General features: G+C 40.8%; 1 protein-coding gene across 1 annotated transcript in view; it reads right to left on the reverse strand.

The window, feature by feature from the left end:
• Positions 1 to 19525, reverse strand: part of ATR (ATR checkpoint kinase) — a 104085-nt gene that overhangs the window by 47749 nt on the left and 36811 nt on the right. Inside the window, exons 27-34 of the mRNA XM_085847982.1 lie at positions 9244 to 9361; positions 8931 to 9068; positions 8648 to 8837; positions 5726 to 5898; positions 5238 to 5402; positions 5042 to 5133; positions 4699 to 4790; positions 4407 to 4584 (exon numbers count right to left, since the gene is read on the reverse strand). Of these exons, the coding sequence (XP_085704108.1) occupies positions 4407 to 4584; positions 4699 to 4790; positions 5042 to 5133; positions 5238 to 5402; positions 5726 to 5898; positions 8648 to 8837; positions 8931 to 9068; positions 9244 to 9361 (1146 nt within the window). The remainder of the gene's footprint in view (positions 1 to 4406; positions 4585 to 4698; positions 4791 to 5041; positions 5134 to 5237; positions 5403 to 5725; positions 5899 to 8647; positions 8838 to 8930; positions 9069 to 9243; positions 9362 to 19525) is intronic.

Raw genomic sequence — 19525 nt, forward strand, 5'->3', positions numbered from 1 at the left:
CTATATGTTATGCGTCATTGCCTAGGGGGAGCGCTTGCTTTGCAGCGCCACAACACTAGCCTTGAGCAAGGCACATTTACATCATGCTCCACCAAGTTCAAAGGTCATGGTCAAATGGCTGTCTGAAAAAATAAAAATAATAATAATAATAAAGAAAAATTTAACATTTTTTTGTCATCGCTCAATTTTGCCAATGCAGCATCTCAAGATGTTTTGCATCATAATAGTGGACCTGCAATGAAGTTGTGCACCTGATGTTTGTTTTGTGACCTTGACCTACTTTATTCAGATTGTGACCTAATGAACAAAAAGCACCTTTTTGATCATAACTTGAATAATTTTCCTCCGATTTTCATGATGTTGATAGATGGTAAATGGGGGAACATTTTCTTAACTTACACTCTATCCTTAAATGTTTAACGTCAAGGTCACGTGGTGTTTTTGAAAAAAACAATATGGTCATCATTGGATCGCAGGCCAACGGAAAGCCTCCCCCAGCCATGGAAGGATTACCCTTGGCGATCACTTTTTGATCACAGATATCTCGTTTGAGTTAATCAATCATGTTCCACATGGTGTGGATCCTTCCTCCCTATATCCAGACACACTCCAATTCATCTCTTTCCCCAAACTAATAAATTAATTTCAAAATAAACATTTTTTTAAATTTCAAAACAAAATTTTATTTTCCCTCCCCTTGTCTCAGAGTCGTTCATTCGTCTTGTGATTCAATGAGCAATTAGGAATGTTCTATAAATGCTCCCTTCTCTCCGAACCACAATCTTGATATTTTCTTTCTGCCTTTCCTTGCCTGAACCAAAACCCAAATCTTGTGGCAGAATTACAACAAAAGTACAGCACTGACTTTTTAAAACCGACTTTTAATCGTCCATTTTCCACTCTGGTCAGAATGTTTGTGATCGTGTGCTAGAATTTAAGTGGAAAAAAAAACAAACTAGAAAATGTAATTTGACACGAACATGTCACTAGAGATGCCTCTGCCCACCTTAAATGTCAACCCACTGTTACATTTTATCTCGATTAAAGGTCACGTGAATAAAATTACCCCCGTGCAGGAGTGACGGTCATCTCTGCGAGAAAATATATAGCCTCCTGAAGGTAGGGCAGTTTTTGCAAACTTTGAAGTCACGTGACACCGAAATGAAAGCGAATATCGAAAATCCGGCCCAACAAAATTTAGATATTGTCCCATAGATCCATATGCCACAATCAAATTCAAGATCGCTTGAGAAATGTAGGAGGAGATAGAATTTGAAAATCGTCATTTTCGCAACTTCAAAGGCCTCGTGACCTTGACCTTCGGTGACCTTGAAAGTCATACCATTGTGTACGTCTCATCGACCTCTATCAGGATCACTAATGACCAGATCTCCCGCTTCAACTTAATTGTGGACGGACGGACGGATCGTCACCTCTCCTCTCAACACCAATATTATTCGGTCATGCTCGAAGAGATGACCTAAAAATTAAAGGTCAAAAGAGAAAGAGTGCGAGAGAGAAGAGAGAAACAAGTAGAAGAGAAAACATCAGATGCTTCTCACTCGAGTTGTGATCTTAAAAATGATTTTCCAAGGGTGCATAAACGTTTTGACCTGTTGAACCCAAAATTGAAATGGTTCACCTTTGTATCACAGTCCATAATTGTGCCAAGTTTGGTTGAAATCCATTCAGTGGTTCACAAGTTATTGTGCAAAGAAAGATTTTGAATTGAAGGTCACATGACCATGGACCTTTGACCTGTTGAACCCAAAACCTAATCAGTTAATTTTGACATCATAGTACATATTTTGACCAAGTTTGGTCAAAATCGCCATAGCGGTTCACAAGTTATCGTGGTAACAAAAAATATACTGTGCACGCACTGACGGACAACCCATGAGGATAATGCCTCACTCAGCGCCTTCAACTGTGGAGGCATAAAAAAGTGTACCCCACTGTTATAAACTAGCAGAGTACCTGCCCTACAGGCAATCTTGTTCCAAGCATGCAACATGTTCTTGACACACACCTGTATTTGGGCAGTGTATAGGCAACTGACAGCTGCCTCAATCATTCCCGAAAAAAATATATATATATATATATATATATATATATATATATATATATATATATATATATATATATATATATATATATATATATATATATATATATATATATATATATATATATATATATATATATATAACAAAAACATAACTACTGCATATAATACAAAACACCTCACTGCAATGGAAAACATGGGGACAGGAATACTGTACATACTGTAAATGGTGGAGACTTGTAATCCCCTCCCCCAGCCGGAGGCGGCGCTGAACGATACACATTTACAGAGAGAATTTTCATGCATCCCTGCCCACCTCTCCGAAGACCACTGGCAAAGATAAAAAAAACACCCCTATGCACTAATTGGGGTCATGCTGATCCTCTGCAACAAGTCTGGATGCAATTGGTGCATAACTGTAGGAGGAGAAGCGTGACAAACAAACAATGAAAAATCACTCAGAGTGACACTTAGCAAAACAGAACAAAGTAGAATGGCACTCAGCAGAGCGCTTACCTCCACCAGGCTGAACAGTTTCCTTTTTGTATCCCACTGGATACACTGGATCTGAACCAAAATCTAATCCACTTGTTCTTGTCACCTCACCAATTAATCCAGATGGTTTTGTCAAAACTCGTCCACAACTTTTTGAGGTATCATGAGATATATATATATATATATATATATATATATATATATATATATATATATATATATATATATATATATATATATATACATACATACATACATACATATAGTTTTTGGACCAATCTCTCAATTTTAGAAATTAGGCCTATGCTGACCTCAAATTTAATTGGTGGTTGAATTCAGGGACCTGCTATGCAAATCCTGTTCAAATTTCAAGTCAATCAGATGAAAATTGAGGATTTTACAAATTCCACCTAAGTTGACCTTTTGGCCTCGGCTGACCTCACAAATAATTGGTAAATGAATTCAATGATGAAAGGTGCAAATCCTCTGAATTTCAAATCAATTGGATGAAAATTGACAATTTTAGAAATTTGACCGATGTTGACCTTGCGTCAACTGTCGATCGACCATCACAGGAACAGTACCTACAATCTCCGAAAGTTTCAGAACGATTGGCTGAGCGGTTTGGGCTGTAGACGAGCGGACAGATAAACAAGCAAACAAACAAACAAACATACAAACATACAAACATACATACTTGGTAAATTTTTCTTTACCCCACGGGGTCTAAGCGCCGCTCTCATTCTCTCTTTTGTGTACAGTTCATTTGAACGTCTATTTATCCATTATTCGTGAACAGAATCCGATGAAAATCGACAGGCATATACGAGACACATATGTGCAGGCATTAACGGAGTCAAAAGTGCGATTGTGGCCCTTCGGGCCGAGGAACGGCCCATTTTGGCCCATTTCCTTAAAATTGTTATTTCTCGGTTATTAGTGGACGGAACCGAACCAAACTTGACAGGTATATTCAAGAGACCATTCCCCAGGCAATAACCGAGCCCAAAGTGCCATTTCGGCCATTTGGACGGAGAAACAGCCCTTTCGGCCCATTTTCTTAAAATTGTGATTAAAAAAAAAATAAATTATATGCGCTGGGCGATGCCCGACACAAAATTAAGTCGCAAATGATGATATGAAACTAGCATCACTCTTGTGAGGTGTTCTGCTTTCTTTTTCTGATGCGACAAAAATTGTACCAAATCTCAAAACTATCTGTCATCCGTGCTATCGCTCACCTGAGAGTTGTACGAATGAACTCCCACGGGTTATGTTTGCAATTCGAACTTGTTTTGCCAAGTAACAAACACTAGCCCATGAATTATAGCGAGGATAGGAAGGATACTTCCACACCAGCTTCAACACACTGCTTTCTCTCAGTCACTAGATCATTGCTTCAAGCCTCAAATAATCCAATTCAACATCATCCAGTTTGTGTTCTCAAACAGGAAGGAAAACCCCATTGATGGGAACCAAATGTCTTTAAATACAGAAAAATCCCATGCTCTGTCCCGAAGCAAGGATCAGCATTGGAACTCCCAGTTTACTTCTCCAGCTAAAGCCTATAAAAGGTACAGTTCCTGGCACTCGTCAGCCTCACGATACGTCTTGGGTGAGCCACACATCTAAAATCGCCACAAAGATTGGATGACACCTCAGCATTCTCTGCAGAATTAAGTTCATTCTGAGCCTCCAAGATCTCATCTTTTTTTTAAAAAGCCAACAGTACAAGGAAAAACTAAATGCAGAAATTAACAGTAACTCTGGTCGACTGATTCCAAAGCAACTTAGATCAGGGCTGAATTGGAAGGTGGAGAAGTGGTAGAGTAAACTTGGCCCTCACTTTACAACATTCTCGTACACCCGCTGATAGGCGTTGTGCTCGAGGCTAGCAGCAGACAAGGGCACCATCTGCTCAGCACGAACCGTTTGCAGCAACCGTTGAAAAGAATCTCTGTCATGTTGCTTGGCAGACAGCAACAGGCGGCCAATGCTCATGTTCCAACCCTCAGATTGCAGATCTAAAGTGAACATGAATCATGGATGTTGTAAACTCAGTTACCTACCTAAATCCCACAACCGAGCTGCAACAGACAACTTCAAACTTGCAACAGCACACAAGCAAGAAGACGTACCGTTGGTTAGGCAACTCTCAAGATCATCCCAGCGCGCAAGCTTCCAGGCAGCTTCGACCCGATAAGAATCGAGCATAGCCGACCATTCTGGCCTGAACAAAAACCAACAAACATCCAAAATAAATATGATAACCGCTATAACTGCACTGACGCATGCGACACACACGCACAGCTAACAAACCAGATGCTATCTGGTCAAATGATTAAAATGCTTGAATTTTAAAAGTTTAACTTGAATTCCAAAAGTTCTCATGAAGTTCTAAAAGTTTTCATTTTCAACATTTCATCATTAATGCAATCAATAGATTAGACGATCAATTAAAGAAAAACACGCGATACATACTTTGTCGCCAGGATGCCATTGACAACGGAGAAAGCGGTGGAGAGCTCACCAAGTTGAAGCAAGCAGCTGAGCAAACCACGGCGGTGAGAGATCTGAGGGGAAAGAAAAGTCAAGGTGAGGTCAGAAGGACCTCGTACTTATGGTGTTCTCGCAAAGTAGTGTGTAATAGGTGTGGAGGATGCTGCTCAGAGCTTGCTTTGCTTGGTTCGAGTTGAATTGCTCTTTCATAGCAGGCGGTGGCATCACGAAGCTGTCCGATGCTTTCATGTTCCAGCGTTTGTTCATCTAGGGTCGGATCACCACGACGCATAGCTGTCACTCCCGCTACGCCATCTGCCTCGTCCATCGCCATGTATAGTGTCTAAATGCCATACACAACACGTTCAAAAAAAATACACATGCAATGCTACATTCACAATTTCATATCCTGCCTCTTATTAATTTAGGAAATACAATCAACCAATTAGTTATTGGAAGAGACAGCTACAAGCAGGACTATGTTACAGGTATTGAACCTCAAGATTGAAAAATAAGGTTCAGCAGTTTCTTAAAGTTATTCCACCTCGTTTACTGAGGAAAACAATGTCACTCAGATATTTTAAAAGTTAACAAAAAAAAAAAAATCAAGATATGTGAAGGAAATAAAATCAACAAGTATGAAGAAACAAGGGACAGATAGAGGACCTGAAGAAAGCCCAAGTGTTGCTGGATATCTGTCCCATCTTGCTGCAAAAAGATCTCGAAGTGCATGAGCGAACGCGTATAGGCCTGACAGCAGTACGAGGCGACTGCAAGTCTACGCTGTGGTATTCGGTTCATGAACTCATTCACTCTCAAATACTCAGGACTCTTCTCAACTGCAAGGAATGTGGTAAAGATTAATATAAAGATCAAGGAAGTAATTTTCTTCCTCAATTTACTCCAGCTGTTCTTTGGGCAGTTCTCTCATTACCTCTGCCATCGGTGATAGACGGAGGTTATTTTTACTCCCCTGCCTGTCTGTTTGTTTGTTTGCAGGATATCACAAAATGTTATGGATGGGTTCAGATGAAATTTGGTGGGAAGGTTGGTGGTGTGAAAAGGACAAATTGATTAGATTTTGATGAAGATCCGGATATGGATCTGGATACGATAATTTTTTTTAGTATCAAGTGATTCTTCACTATTGATGGATGGGGCCAAAAACTATATACTGTACTGTTGGACCCCGACATTCGTAGGGGATACGTTCCTGAAAAATGCCGTGAACGTCAAATCCACGAATGCCGGGCATTGTTTAAATGGGAAAAAGGGGTATAGATTCAAAGTGGTTTGTGATTCATAAGAGAAAAATCAAAAGTCCCATGAAAAAAACTGAACCCCCCCACCCCCCATAAAAGCACCACAAATATGCCTGCTGGAGGAAAAATAAAAATAAACGCAAATATGCCAACAAAAAATAAACCCACGGAAAAAAAAATTAAAAAAAATAAACACGAATACGCCAATGAAAAAATGTGAAAAAAAAACAAACAGGAATATAACCATGGAAAAAAAACATGAATATTACCAGTGAAAAAACAAATAAACATGAATACACCCACAAAAAACCCCATGAATATACCCACGAAAAAAACAAAAACATGAATATAACCACAAAAAGAAAACAACAAAAAAACCATGAATACACCCGTGAAACCACCCCCCCCCAAAAGCACGAATACACCTGCGAAACCAAAAACACGAATACACCTGCGAAACAAAAAAACATGAATCCATCCGTGAAACAAAAAAAAACATGAATACACTCGTGAAACAAAAAAAAACATGAATACACCCGCGAAACAAAAAAACATGAATACACTCGCGAAACAAAAAAAAACATGAATACACCCTCAAAACCAAAAAAACATGAATACACTCGTGAAACAAAATAACCATGAATACACCTGCGAATCAAAAAAAAACATGAATACACCCGCGAAACAAAAAAACATGAATACACTCGCGAAACAAAAAAAAAAACATGAATACACCCTCAAAACCAAAAAAACATGAATACACCCTCAAAACAAAAAAAACAAACAAAAAAAACAACAAAAAAAAAACATGAATACACTCGCGAAACAAAAATAAAAACATGAAAACACCCTCAAAACCAAAAAAAAACATGAATACACCCTCAAAACAAAAAACAAAACATGAATACACCCTCAAAACCAAAAAAACATGAATACACCCTCAAAACAAAAAAAAAATAAAAAAAATAAAAAAAACATGAATACACTCGCGAAACAAAAAAAAAAAACATGAAAACACCCTCAAAACCAAAAAAAACATGAATACACCCTCAAACCAAAAAACAAAACATGAATACACCCTCAAAACAAAAAGAAAACATGAATACACCCGCAAAATATAAATACCATCAATACATCCGCAAAAAATTAAATTAAAAAAACACGAATACGTCCGTGAAAAAAAGAAAAAACACGAATACATTCATGAAAAAACAAAAACAAAAAACACGAATACGTCCATGAAAAAACAAACAAAAAATAACACGAATACACCTGCGAAAAAATACCATAAATACACCCGCAAAAATTAAAAAAAAAAACACGAGTACATCCGTGAAAAAAAAACAAATAAAAAAAAACATGAATACGCCTGCGAAACAAAAAAACACCAATACACCCACGAAAAAGCGAAAAAAAACAACACCAAATCGTGAAGCACAGGGTCGCAAATGCAGAGGCAACACACGTTGTATGAACAATGAATATGCGGGGTACACGAATAACGGAACTGCGAATGCAGGGGTCCGACAATACACAGTAGCATGATTTCTCAAAAAGCTGTGGACAGATTATGACAGAAAAAAATAAAAATAAAAATAAAAAATAAAAAAAAAATAAAAAAAAAATAAAAAAAAAATAAAAACTTTGTGGATGGGTTGGGTGAGTGAGAAGAACAAGCCGATTAGATTTTGGTTCAGGTCCAAATGCAGATCTGGACCATCAGTGGGATTACAAAAACGTAAACTGTTCAGCCTGGCACAGATATGTGCTCCACTTAGTGTTCCAGTTTCTAATGCACTTATTGATCTCAGTCTTCATGCTTTCAAAGGCATTCCATCATATGTGGAAATCCTTTGCAGAACCAATAATTAATTTCTCACTGCATAGTAACCACACACACACACAAAAAAAAGACTCGGTACCAAAACAGGAGGAACGACAATGACACTCGGAAGAGCACATACCTCTGCCAATCTGAACAGTTTACGTTTTTCAGACCTCAACCAAAATCGAATCAGCTTGGTTATTGTCACCTACCCAACTCATCGACCATGTTTTGTCATAATCCATCCTCAACTTTTTGAAATATCATGCGATATATCGTTTTCGGCTCCATTTCTCAATGATAAAAAAACACTTGAAAAATTTAAAGTCTCATATCTAGATCTTCACCAAAATAAAATCAATTCATCTCAATCACACACCCAACCTGTCCTCCATAACTTTTTGAAATACCCTGCTCACAAACAAAGGAACAAACACAAACAATAATGAAAACATATCCTCCATCTACCTTCGATGACGGAGGTAACATACTTCAGCTTACCTGCCAATGACCCACTGCCTTTTCCAGGCTTCTGCTGGCTGTGCAAGATGTGCCGTGTCCACTGCGTAAGGTGGTCAAGCACAGAAAAAACCGTCTGCGCACTCATTTGGCTGCGGTCGGACATTACAATGCCGGGCCTGCTGTCTTGCACGTCCTCCTGCATCAGCACTGCCATCACTTCTGCAAATACCTGCCATCGAAAAGGTATTAAGAGGAATGACGTTTCAATCATTTCTGTAATTCTCATTCAACGAAGCCAATGACATGACACAGAAGGATTCACCTCATCAGCCTCATTGGTAACACCATCGATCAATGCATGAACAAGGATGTGTGGCAACAGGAAGAGCGTTAGTGTCACATCATAACGCACGATCATGGCACAAGCAGCAAACACTGCTTGAGCAGGTTGTTGGCGCACCTGCAACATCACAATGCCACTTTGTGAACTCAGCGTCACATGTCCTACTGCACAATCACATTACCACAACAGTAAAGAAGCATCTTCCATATGTTCAGAATCAAAATGCTGAAGCTTCCATTATGATGTGCACAGCAGGGTGGTAAAACTACCTGAAACCAGCACATGTGCATACCTTAGTGATGAGATAACCTGCCCATGTGCAGACCCACTCATTGAAAGTCTCCACCCCATTCTGAAATATGGGCTTTTTCAGAAGGTCCCATTTGTGGCTTGGAGCAGAATTCCTGTACCTGGAAAAACAAGGAAGATCACACCAGTACCAAGCTGCATAATTCCTGCAGTGGCAATCTCCACTTAAGCAGCCATTGACAGCATTCAAAAACACTCTCCAATGTATCAGGATAAAACCTATGGGTACCTGAGGTAGGAAAACACTCATTATTCAGGACTCAATTATCAGTGTTCTTCATAAAAACTGGCGGTTGAGGTAAATCTCTTTCATAGCAGGCGTTCATAACACAGCAGGTGTTATGATTCACCAGGCATAGCACGTGAATCAGGGAAAACGCAACGAATCAGCCAGCTGCTTTTGTCCATATTTTTAAAAGGGAGGAAAAAAAACAAAAAGGAACTGATTATACCTTTTGTTTGGAAAAATAATTATTTGAAGAACTATGAAGTAGGTGTTTTTGTCTCTTCCTCCACCCCTGCCACCTCCCTAATGTTGAAAATTATATTTCTTTTCAAAGCGACCGTTAAAATCTGTTGCATAAAAATGGGTTTCTCGCTTTGCTATCAATTGCACATGGCTTGCATGTGCTGGAGGAAACAAGTGTCTGCACATGAAAAATATCTAACTTATCAGTAAAAACGTAACAAACCAGGGAAAATGTAGCTAAACAGAAAAAAAACGTAATGAATCAGAAAAACGTAATGAATCAGCAAAAACGTAACAAACAAGGGAAAATGGAGCTAAACAGGAAAAACGTAATGAATCAGAAAAACATAACTAACCAGGAAAAACGTAACGAATCAGTAAAAACACCATAACGAAACAGTAAAAACGTAATTAATCAGAAAAAAATGTAACGAATCAGTCAAAATGTAACAAATCAGTAAAAACGTAACGAATCAGGAGAATCAGTAAAAACTTAAATAATCAGTAATGACGTAACGAATCAGGAGAATCAGTAAAAATGTAACGAATCAGTCAAAACGTAATGAATCAGTCAAAACGTAACGAATCAGGAAAAATACCGTAACGAAACAGTAAAAACGTAATTAATCAGAAAAACATAACTAACCAGGAAAAAATGTAACGAATCAGTAAAAATGTAACGAATCAGGAGAATCAGTAAAAATGTAATGAATCAGCAAAAAACCGTAACGAATCAGAAAAAAAAAAAAAAAAAAAAAAAAAAAAAAAAAAAAACGTAACGAATCAGGAAAAAACTGTAATGAATCAGTAAAAAAAAACAAAAAACAAAAAAAAAACGAATCAGCAAAAATGTAACGAATCGGTAAAAACGTAACTAATCAGAAAAAATGCAACGAATCAGTCAAAATGTAACGAATCAGAAAAAAATGTAACGAATCAGTCAAAATGTAACGAATCAGTCAAAACGTAACGAATCAGGAGAATCAGTAAAAATGTAACGAATCAGTAAAAACATAATGAAACAGTAAAAAAAAAAAAAAAAAAAAAAAAAAAATCACCAAAAATGTAACGAATCAGTAAAAACATAACGAATCAGGAAAAAACCCGTAATGAAGCAGAAAAACATAACTAACCAGGAAAAATGTAACGAATCAGTAAAAATGTAACAAATCAGTAACAACATAACGAATCAGTAAAAACATAACGAATCAGTAAAAACATAACGAATCAGTAAAAAAACCGTAATGAATCAGAAAAACATAACTAACCAGGAAAAATGTAACAAATCAGTAAAAACATAACAAATCAGGAAAAACACTAACGAAACAGTAAAAACGTAATTAATCAGAAAAACATAACCAGGAAAAAAAATGTAACGAATCAGTAAAAATGTAACAAATGAGTAAAAACGTAACGAATCAGGAAAAAAAAAACGTAACGAATCAGTAAAAATGTAACGAATCAGGAAAAACGTAACGAATCAGTAAAAACGTAATGAATTAGAAAAACATAACGAACCAGGAAAAACGCAACACATCAGAAAAAAACACAACGAATCAGGAGAATCAGTAAAAACGTAATGAATCAGTAAAAATGTAACGAATCAATAAAAACATAACGAATCAGGAAAAAACCGTAACATATCAGTAAAAAATAAAAATAAAAGTAACGAATCAATGAAGACGTAACGAATCAGTAAAAACGTAACGGATCAGTAAAAACATAACGAATTAGGAAAAACATAGCGAATCAGGAAAAAACCGTAACGAATAAGTAAAAACATAATGAAACAGAAAAACATAACTAACCAGGAAAAATGTAACGAATCAGTAAAAACGTAACGAATCAGTAAAAACGGAGCTAAACAGTAAAAACGTAATGAAAGAGAAAAACGTAACTAACCAGGATAAACGTAACGAATCAGTAAAAACGTAACGAATCAGGAAAAACATAACGAATCAGGAAAAACAGAACTAACCAGGAAAAACGTAACAAATCAGTAAAAACAGAACTAACCAGGAAAAACGTAACGAATCAGTAAAAACGTAACAAATCATTAAAAACGTAACAAATAAGTAAAGTAAAATAATCGGGGAGGGGAGCACACAAAGAGCAGAGTTATTTGAAAAAAAGAAATGCAAGCGATGTACAGTTAGCGAAAAGTACTTAACAGTTTCTAGTTACAGGACGGCGACGCGCACCCACGCACGCACGCACGCACGCACGCACGCACGCACGCACGCACGCACGCACACACACACACACACACACACACACACACACACACACACACACACACACACACACACACACACACACACACACACGAAATGGACCTCGTGGGTCTATTTTGGGTCCTCAGCCCTGGAGGGAAAGGCGAGCTTGGGGACCAGAGCCTGACTAGGGTACCTTCCCGACTCGTGCGGTCACACCGACTCCAAACCACCACGGTGGGACTCGAACCCACAACCCAAAGTCCACGGCCCACAAACGAGACCAAGCCACCACGACCACAGACGAAGCCAATCGCCACCAAGACCGCAGACACTAAGCAATCGCCACGATCACTGCTCTACTCTCTTGAGATGGGAGGGGTTTCTTTCCTCGCCACTCGCCTCCTGATTGGATGGTTCCATTGCGCGATTCGCTGGCCGTTCTTCATTGGACAGGCCTATGGTAGACGGGCCAACTCTCACCTTTCTGGGGCGGAGTCGGATCTGAGGCGATGGAGGCTCCGCCCATGCCTTCAGCCAAAAACACGTGGGCAATGGCGACCGGGTTGAGTGAGGGACGGTGCCGTTGTTGTATAAAAACCTAACTAAAAAAAAATAACTCGTAGCGTACACACGAAATTCCCATTAGACAGAAGGAGGGATTTTAACTATAAACACATACTTTTCGAAATAACTAAGCCACGGGGGACTGCTGTCTGTGTGCAAAAGGCTTCCAGATTCGTTACAATACTGTTGCGGAAATGGGCCCTTGGTGGGTTATTAAATATAGGATTAGCCCAGATCTCCCCTTAAATGCATGTTTAGCCAGGTTGTTTGGTAATCGGACGTTACATGTGTGTCGGGAGGTGTAGCAGGCTGTCCATTGTTGGTACAGTGGTGGTGTACCGAGGAGGCGCCGTTCTTCTTCTTCTTCTTCTTCTTCCTTCCCCCCTCCGAACCAGCCCCCGCCCAGCGCTCTGTCAGAGTCAGTCAACGAGACGTGCCAGCAACCCATTGGCGGAGAGCCGCTGCAGTCTCGAGCGATGGACCAATCACGTGTCCCCGTAGGCGGTCCGTAAGGCCAGCCCCAAAAGGCAAAAGGAACTGGATGCTTTCGTGACAAGAGCGAGCCCCAAGAAGGCAAGGCAGAAACGGCTAGTGTCGAGTCTGCGATCTGCTGTAAAAGGAACTGGCTGCATTGTCGGTCTGGGGGTGGCTGTGAGAATCTGCGATCTGCTGTAAAAGGAACCGGCTGCTTTGTCGGTCTGGGAACGGCTTTGTGAAAAGGCCCGCCCCGAAAGGCAAGAGGAACTGCATGAGGGGAGTCGGCGATCGACTTTATGAGGTCAGACAGGTTCATCCGGAGTCCAGTCACGGAGCCTCGGACTGTCCTTACTCACTGCACGGCTCGACACGTCTTGTGATCCCATCGATCTGCCTGCAGAGCCCAACACCCCGATTTGGCCTAGTCTGGTGAACAGGCCAAGCCTGGATTCGCATACTGGACCTTGGAGACACCAGTTGGAAACCACCATAGAACTGACTGTCTTGTGCCGTCGACCTTACAGGGGCTTAACGTGCCTGGAGCATATAAAGAGCAGTCTGGACAGCCTGGATCATCATCAAACTCATGAGCACATTTTGTTTACTTCATCTTCATTTTGGGGCATCTGAGACTTAGGACAGATGACCTTTATCTGAGATCCAAGTACGACAGAGTTTCTCCATTAATCTTCATAATTCTAACAACACTTCCTGGTGTCACACTTTCAGCACTTAACTTTATTTTTGCGGCTTTAGTAACAATTGCCCGCACTGTCAAGGGGGAGGAAGGCAGCCCGAAAATGTGACCTATATCTACGAGATGCTCCCCACGCTCGTGCCGTTTCACCACATCTAATGGCTTCAAGCCCTCTTGATGGTAGTAGCAACTCGAGTATTTGCTGGTCATTTTACACTCATTATGAAGGGTTTTGGAAAAGTTTGACGAGAAAGCGAGCGAGGCCGATTGGAGCGTCCTTGACCCGACGCCAACCAAGGCAAGCAGAGCAACACAAACACGGTGAACCTATTTGGTGGAGTGCTCAGCGTGGGAGAGTAGCATAGACGTTGTGTGGCTCGGCAAATTTCACCGCGTCACAAAATGTGAAAATAGAAAAAAAGTGTTCAGTACTTTGACAATGGCGTTAAATTGAAAAAAAGTGCAAACAGAGGAATACCTGCATTCTCAGTGCTCATTGTTCCACCTGCGTAATGCGTTTAACTGCTAAAATAATTCAGCAAATCATTAAAGGACATCTAAGACAACAAAAGTCACGACACATAGCACACCTATCTCCATCATCATATGACGATATGTAATTACATTTTTTTGACGAAATTAACTTTCATATTTGAGGTAAAAATGGAAATTGCAAAAGGAAAGAGGAATAAGATTTTAGTAGGGATGCCAGAGCCCAGAAACTTGGAGAGGGGTAGTAATGAAAGAACATACTTTTGTCCTAGATGTTTTTTGGTAGATTAGACCTTGGTGCACATGACTGGGGTGGCCTGCTCGGCCAACTCTCTTGCGAAAGTGCTCATCTGGCTCGATTTATGTGTCACCATGACGAAATTCGGCCCAAAAATTAGGGGTAGGGGAAATGGAATTCATTATTTGAACATGTTCCTATTGTTGTTTACCAACATTTTAGGTATCAGAAGAAAGGGTTTGGGCTGGGCTAGAATTTGGTATGAGAAACATTTTGATGGGGTCACCGAGTGCAGGTTGAGGGGTCAAAAGGTCACGCTCGGAAGGGTCAGGTGAAAATCTATGGGCCGTGGGTATAAATGGAACTGCTGTACCCAAACCAATAAATATAAATGAATGACACAAACACAAATTTAAGAGTACTATATAACAAAGTTTTTGATAATGAAGCCATGTTCGGTGGATACAGAGAATTTGAGAATTACCCCCTTTATGTCTTCTTCTTCTTCTTCCTCTTCTTTCGGCTGCTCACGTTAGGGGTCGCCACAGCGGATCATCCATATGACCCGCATAGTGATTTGGCACGTTTTACACCGGATGCCCTTCGTGACGCAACCCTGGTCGCCACTTACGACACAGGGATCTGGTACACCTATTTAACCGGGGTATACACCGGCCCAGTACACTGATACTCATTTCGCTGACCTCGGAAGGATGACAGGCTGAGTCAACCCCCTGGTGTTATACGACTTGGTGTGTGTATATATATATATATATATATATATATATATATATATATATATATATATATATATATATATATATATATATATATATATATATATATATATATATATATATATATATATATATATATATATATATATATATATATATATATACACACACACACACACACACGTGTATATACATATATACATATATATATATATATATATATATATACATATATATATATATACACATACACATATATATATATATACATATATACATATATACATATATACATATATATATATATATATATATATATACATATATATATATATACACATACACATACATATATATTGTTGCGAATTCGCGCCCGCCGGCGTGCGAACGGCCACGTGACTCGAATCGCGGCACGTCGCCCACCGGACGGACAATTCAGTCATGACCCTCTCGGACCAAGGCCAGGAGCAAGTCACGAGTGGGGGTTTAACCTCACCACGATCGTGCCAATTGCCCACCCGCGCAGGATAGGGTCGCTCGCCAAATTCGATCTGCCTAAGTACCTGCGCAAATGGTCGACCGGGCGATCGCACCACGCCACAGGCCGACTCCGGACACGAACCGCTTACGCGGTCCGTTCCGTGCTTCGGTGATAACCGAGCGGTGTTATCGTCGGCCTCGACGGTTCCGATTAATAATCGGGCGTATTAAGCCCACTACGAACCCTTTAGGTGAAGCAGGATGGAGGGTCAATTAAAAGGAAGGAGCCGAAGCGAAACGGGAAAACAGTTCAACACAATCCACATTTATTCCGCGGCACATGGAAAGCACATATATACAGCCACAATAATCAAAATGCACATATAAAGCTAAAGCAAGAGTTAAACCGAATATGCGTACACACGGCAGCACTTATACAGTTCTACTTTACAGATGGCGCCAACATACATCCATACAAAAACCCCGAAAAGAAAATGGTGACTTCCCTTTGGGGCCGTCTAGTCCCTCTCCCATGTCCGTCGGCATGGTCGCGCCTGGCCGCGACTCCGTGCCCTGGCGTGGTAGGAGAATCCTCTCCGGCGTGCCTCGCGCCAGCACTTGTTGGCCGCTCGACGCCACAGACGGGGTTTCTGGCGCTATCCCAGCGCCGATAGAAGGGGGGGGGAACGTAGTTGCTCGAGGTCGCGGTGTGTGGAATGGCAGACGCTCCATCCCACCAGCGGGGTCTCGGGACCGCCCCACAGAAGACCAGGCCAGTGGCCACCACGAAGAGAAGAGCGAGCCGGAAGAGCGGAAGAGGACGAAGAGAGCAAGAGCACCACCAAAGCGCTCCGCCCGTGTCCGACTTTAATAGCCCGGGGCTCCGCCCTTCACTCTGCCCCCGTTTTCGGCTCCGCCTCCCCTCGAGCTTCTTGGAGAAGCTTCTCGAAGGGGGCGTGCCCTCACGCTTTCCCTCCACCCCGCTCCGTCCGGGGGCCGAGGGAGTCAGTTTTTGGCTTGGAGCCAGAGCATTATTCCCCCAAAAAGAGGCCCCCACCTTTTCTCACCTTCGACCTGCATCGCTCTTCCGCCACTCCAAAGCGGGGAAGTCAGACGGGAAAAACAGGCGGGAAAAATCCACGCGCCATCATTGTGCCTTCTTCTTTCCCTCCTTGCGTTCTCGACGGTTTCCAACGCAGAAACCGTCGTAGTGTGGACCGTGGAAGATGGCGTTCGTCAGCGGGAGTCGTGGCGAAGATGGTGGTGGTTGTTGTGAGGGTAATTGTAGCGCGGTTGGCGTTGTGGCGTAGTTGCTGGCGGTTGTTGTTTGCGTGGAGGTTTGCGTTCGTCAGTGGGAGTCGTGGGGAAGATGGTGGTGGTTGTTGTGAGGGTAATTGTAGTGTGGTTGGCGTTGTGGCGTAGTTGGTGGCGGTTGTTGTTTGCGGGGAGGTTTGTCGTTTAAAATAACAATAGAAAAAGAAAAACGGCTATCTCAAAGGATCGCAGCCTGCATGAATCACATAAATTCCCTCGAGACAACGGATTTGGGCTAACTACACATGTACTTAAGAGATATCTCACCTACGGGACCTGAATGGTGGTTTGCGAATTTCCACAGCCGTAACAATATGTATATATACACAAACATATGCAGTATATATATATATATATATATATATATATATATATATATATATATATATATATATATATATATATATATATATATATATATATATATATATATATATATATATATATATATATATATATACACACACACACACACACACACACACACACACACACACACACACACACACACACACACACACACACACACACACACACACACACACACACACACACACACACACACACACACACACACACACACACACACACAGTGGCCCAACGAGGCTTGAACGCAGGGACGTTTTGGGTCCCAAGCCGCTGCCCTAACCACTGTGCCAACACTCGGCTTTAGAATCTAAAAACGTAACGTAACGTAACATTACGTTACTTAATTCCAGGCAATTCTCTGGAACAGTTTCGTCTTGGCGTCTTTATTGTAAGTCTTGTGAATTAACCCCTTTATGTCTATGAGCAGAATCGCAAAAATAGGCTTTTTCTCATAAAAGTGATAATGCACTAATAAACAGGATTATGCATTGAAAAAAAAAGGTATAAATTGACCAATTTCAACCTATTTACCCCTTTAGTTGCATATATTAACCCCTTCTGGATGTTTCATATTAACCCTTTGGGTACGTTTACTAGTTTCTACCTCCTTGCTTTAGAGTAATTAAAAAATTCAACCCAAGCCCTTGGCAGTGCATAACACTGAAAGCTGTTTAGACATGGGGTTGAATAGACTTATGAACCAGCTTGTGAACTAGCTATTTTAGCTACGACGTCTGAGCTGTCCACCCTACAAATGCCAGTCACGTACACTCATTCACATTATCAGTATTTTCTGTAAAATTCAACACATTTTCAGTAATATTTTCAATATCGGTATACACCATTGTACACCTTTCCGAACCAGTACTCAAAGACAGTTATTGAAAGAATGGGATACCATTTATAGTAACACTAATTCAATCACTTTTGGCTAAAATCAGTAAACATACTGATGAGAATACATGTACAATGTATTAATTAGGTTGACTTATCAGTTGATGTCGATGATGATGACTGATGATGAATCATGGATCTAGAGCAATATGTTCATGTTCATAGAATATCTTCATTCTTCTCTTCCATAAGCATGCACATCAGTGGATCCCCACAGCAGTTACAAGCCATGGTGCACGACACTTTGGCCTTTCGGCAAGGGCAATGTGATCCGCATTTGTCTTTGCGGAATTTGCATCTTGTTTATAGAAGGCCTGGTTTGGATGGCTTTGTCATTAGAGTAGCCAGCAGGTATCCTTTCTTGGTATTCCTACCAAAGTCTGTAGAATCCGGCAGCAACGGATTTGCCAGCGTGGCACGTTTCCAAAGTAACATTTGGTACAGAGCCCTCATGATGTGAAATTGAAATGCGTCGCTGGTCGGTGGCAATGATCGGAGGTCAGATTTCTTTGTTTGAAACAGATGACATCGTAGCTCATCCATAGATCCAGAGAAGTCCTTTTCCCATATAGTGCGTAGATGTATTTCCGTGCGGACTCTGATATTTCAATACGCTCATGCTCATCAGGAATTCCATACTGTGCAACTGGCTCAAGGATCTTTCCACAGTCCAATGCCACTTTCAATGCACGTTTTTTTCCACAATGGAAAATGTAGCTGACTGTGTCACAGCCGTTTAGACATGGGGTTTATGATTGATTGCATATGCCGAGAGTAAAGACGAACTTGTGGTATTTGTATAATTGCTTGTCAGAAATCTGGAAATAACATGGCATGGAATGAAGATGTTCTGCTTCTGCATCCAGAGATCCTCTAAGCCTTGTACCCTCAAAACATGGTAGATGCCCATCATCAAGATATCTGTGTCTGTGGCTTGGATGACTACCCTCTTGCATCCTTGTTCCTTTGCTGAGTATGCAATGTGTGCAAAGATTCATGTATCAGCCTCCTCGTGTTCATCACATCCCAAGCAGTCAAGTTCCGACGTCCCATGATTTGTCAACATCATGGCTGGTCCCCGAGTCATGCCTCCCAGTATCAAGGTGCATCCCACTTGTATTCCCTGGTGATTTGTCATCCATGTCGTTGAAAGGTACTGTGGGAGATGTTCCTTGTTTTCGTGGTTTGAGACAAAACCCTTCCATGATGGGAGCTGTAGGTTGTCGTGAGGGATGAAGGTTTTCGTCTTCTTTGCCGTTTTGCTTCTTCGCATTCTCTCCTCAATCTTCCAGCTTTTCTGAGGCATGACATCATAGCG

This window comes from Eptatretus burgeri, chromosome 11, assembly GCF_056783735.1.
Source record: "Eptatretus burgeri isolate ZD-2024b chromosome 11, Ebu_testis_v1, whole genome shotgun sequence".
NCBI classification, from domain to species: Eukaryota; Metazoa; Chordata; class Myxini; order Myxiniformes; family Myxinidae; genus Eptatretus; species Eptatretus burgeri.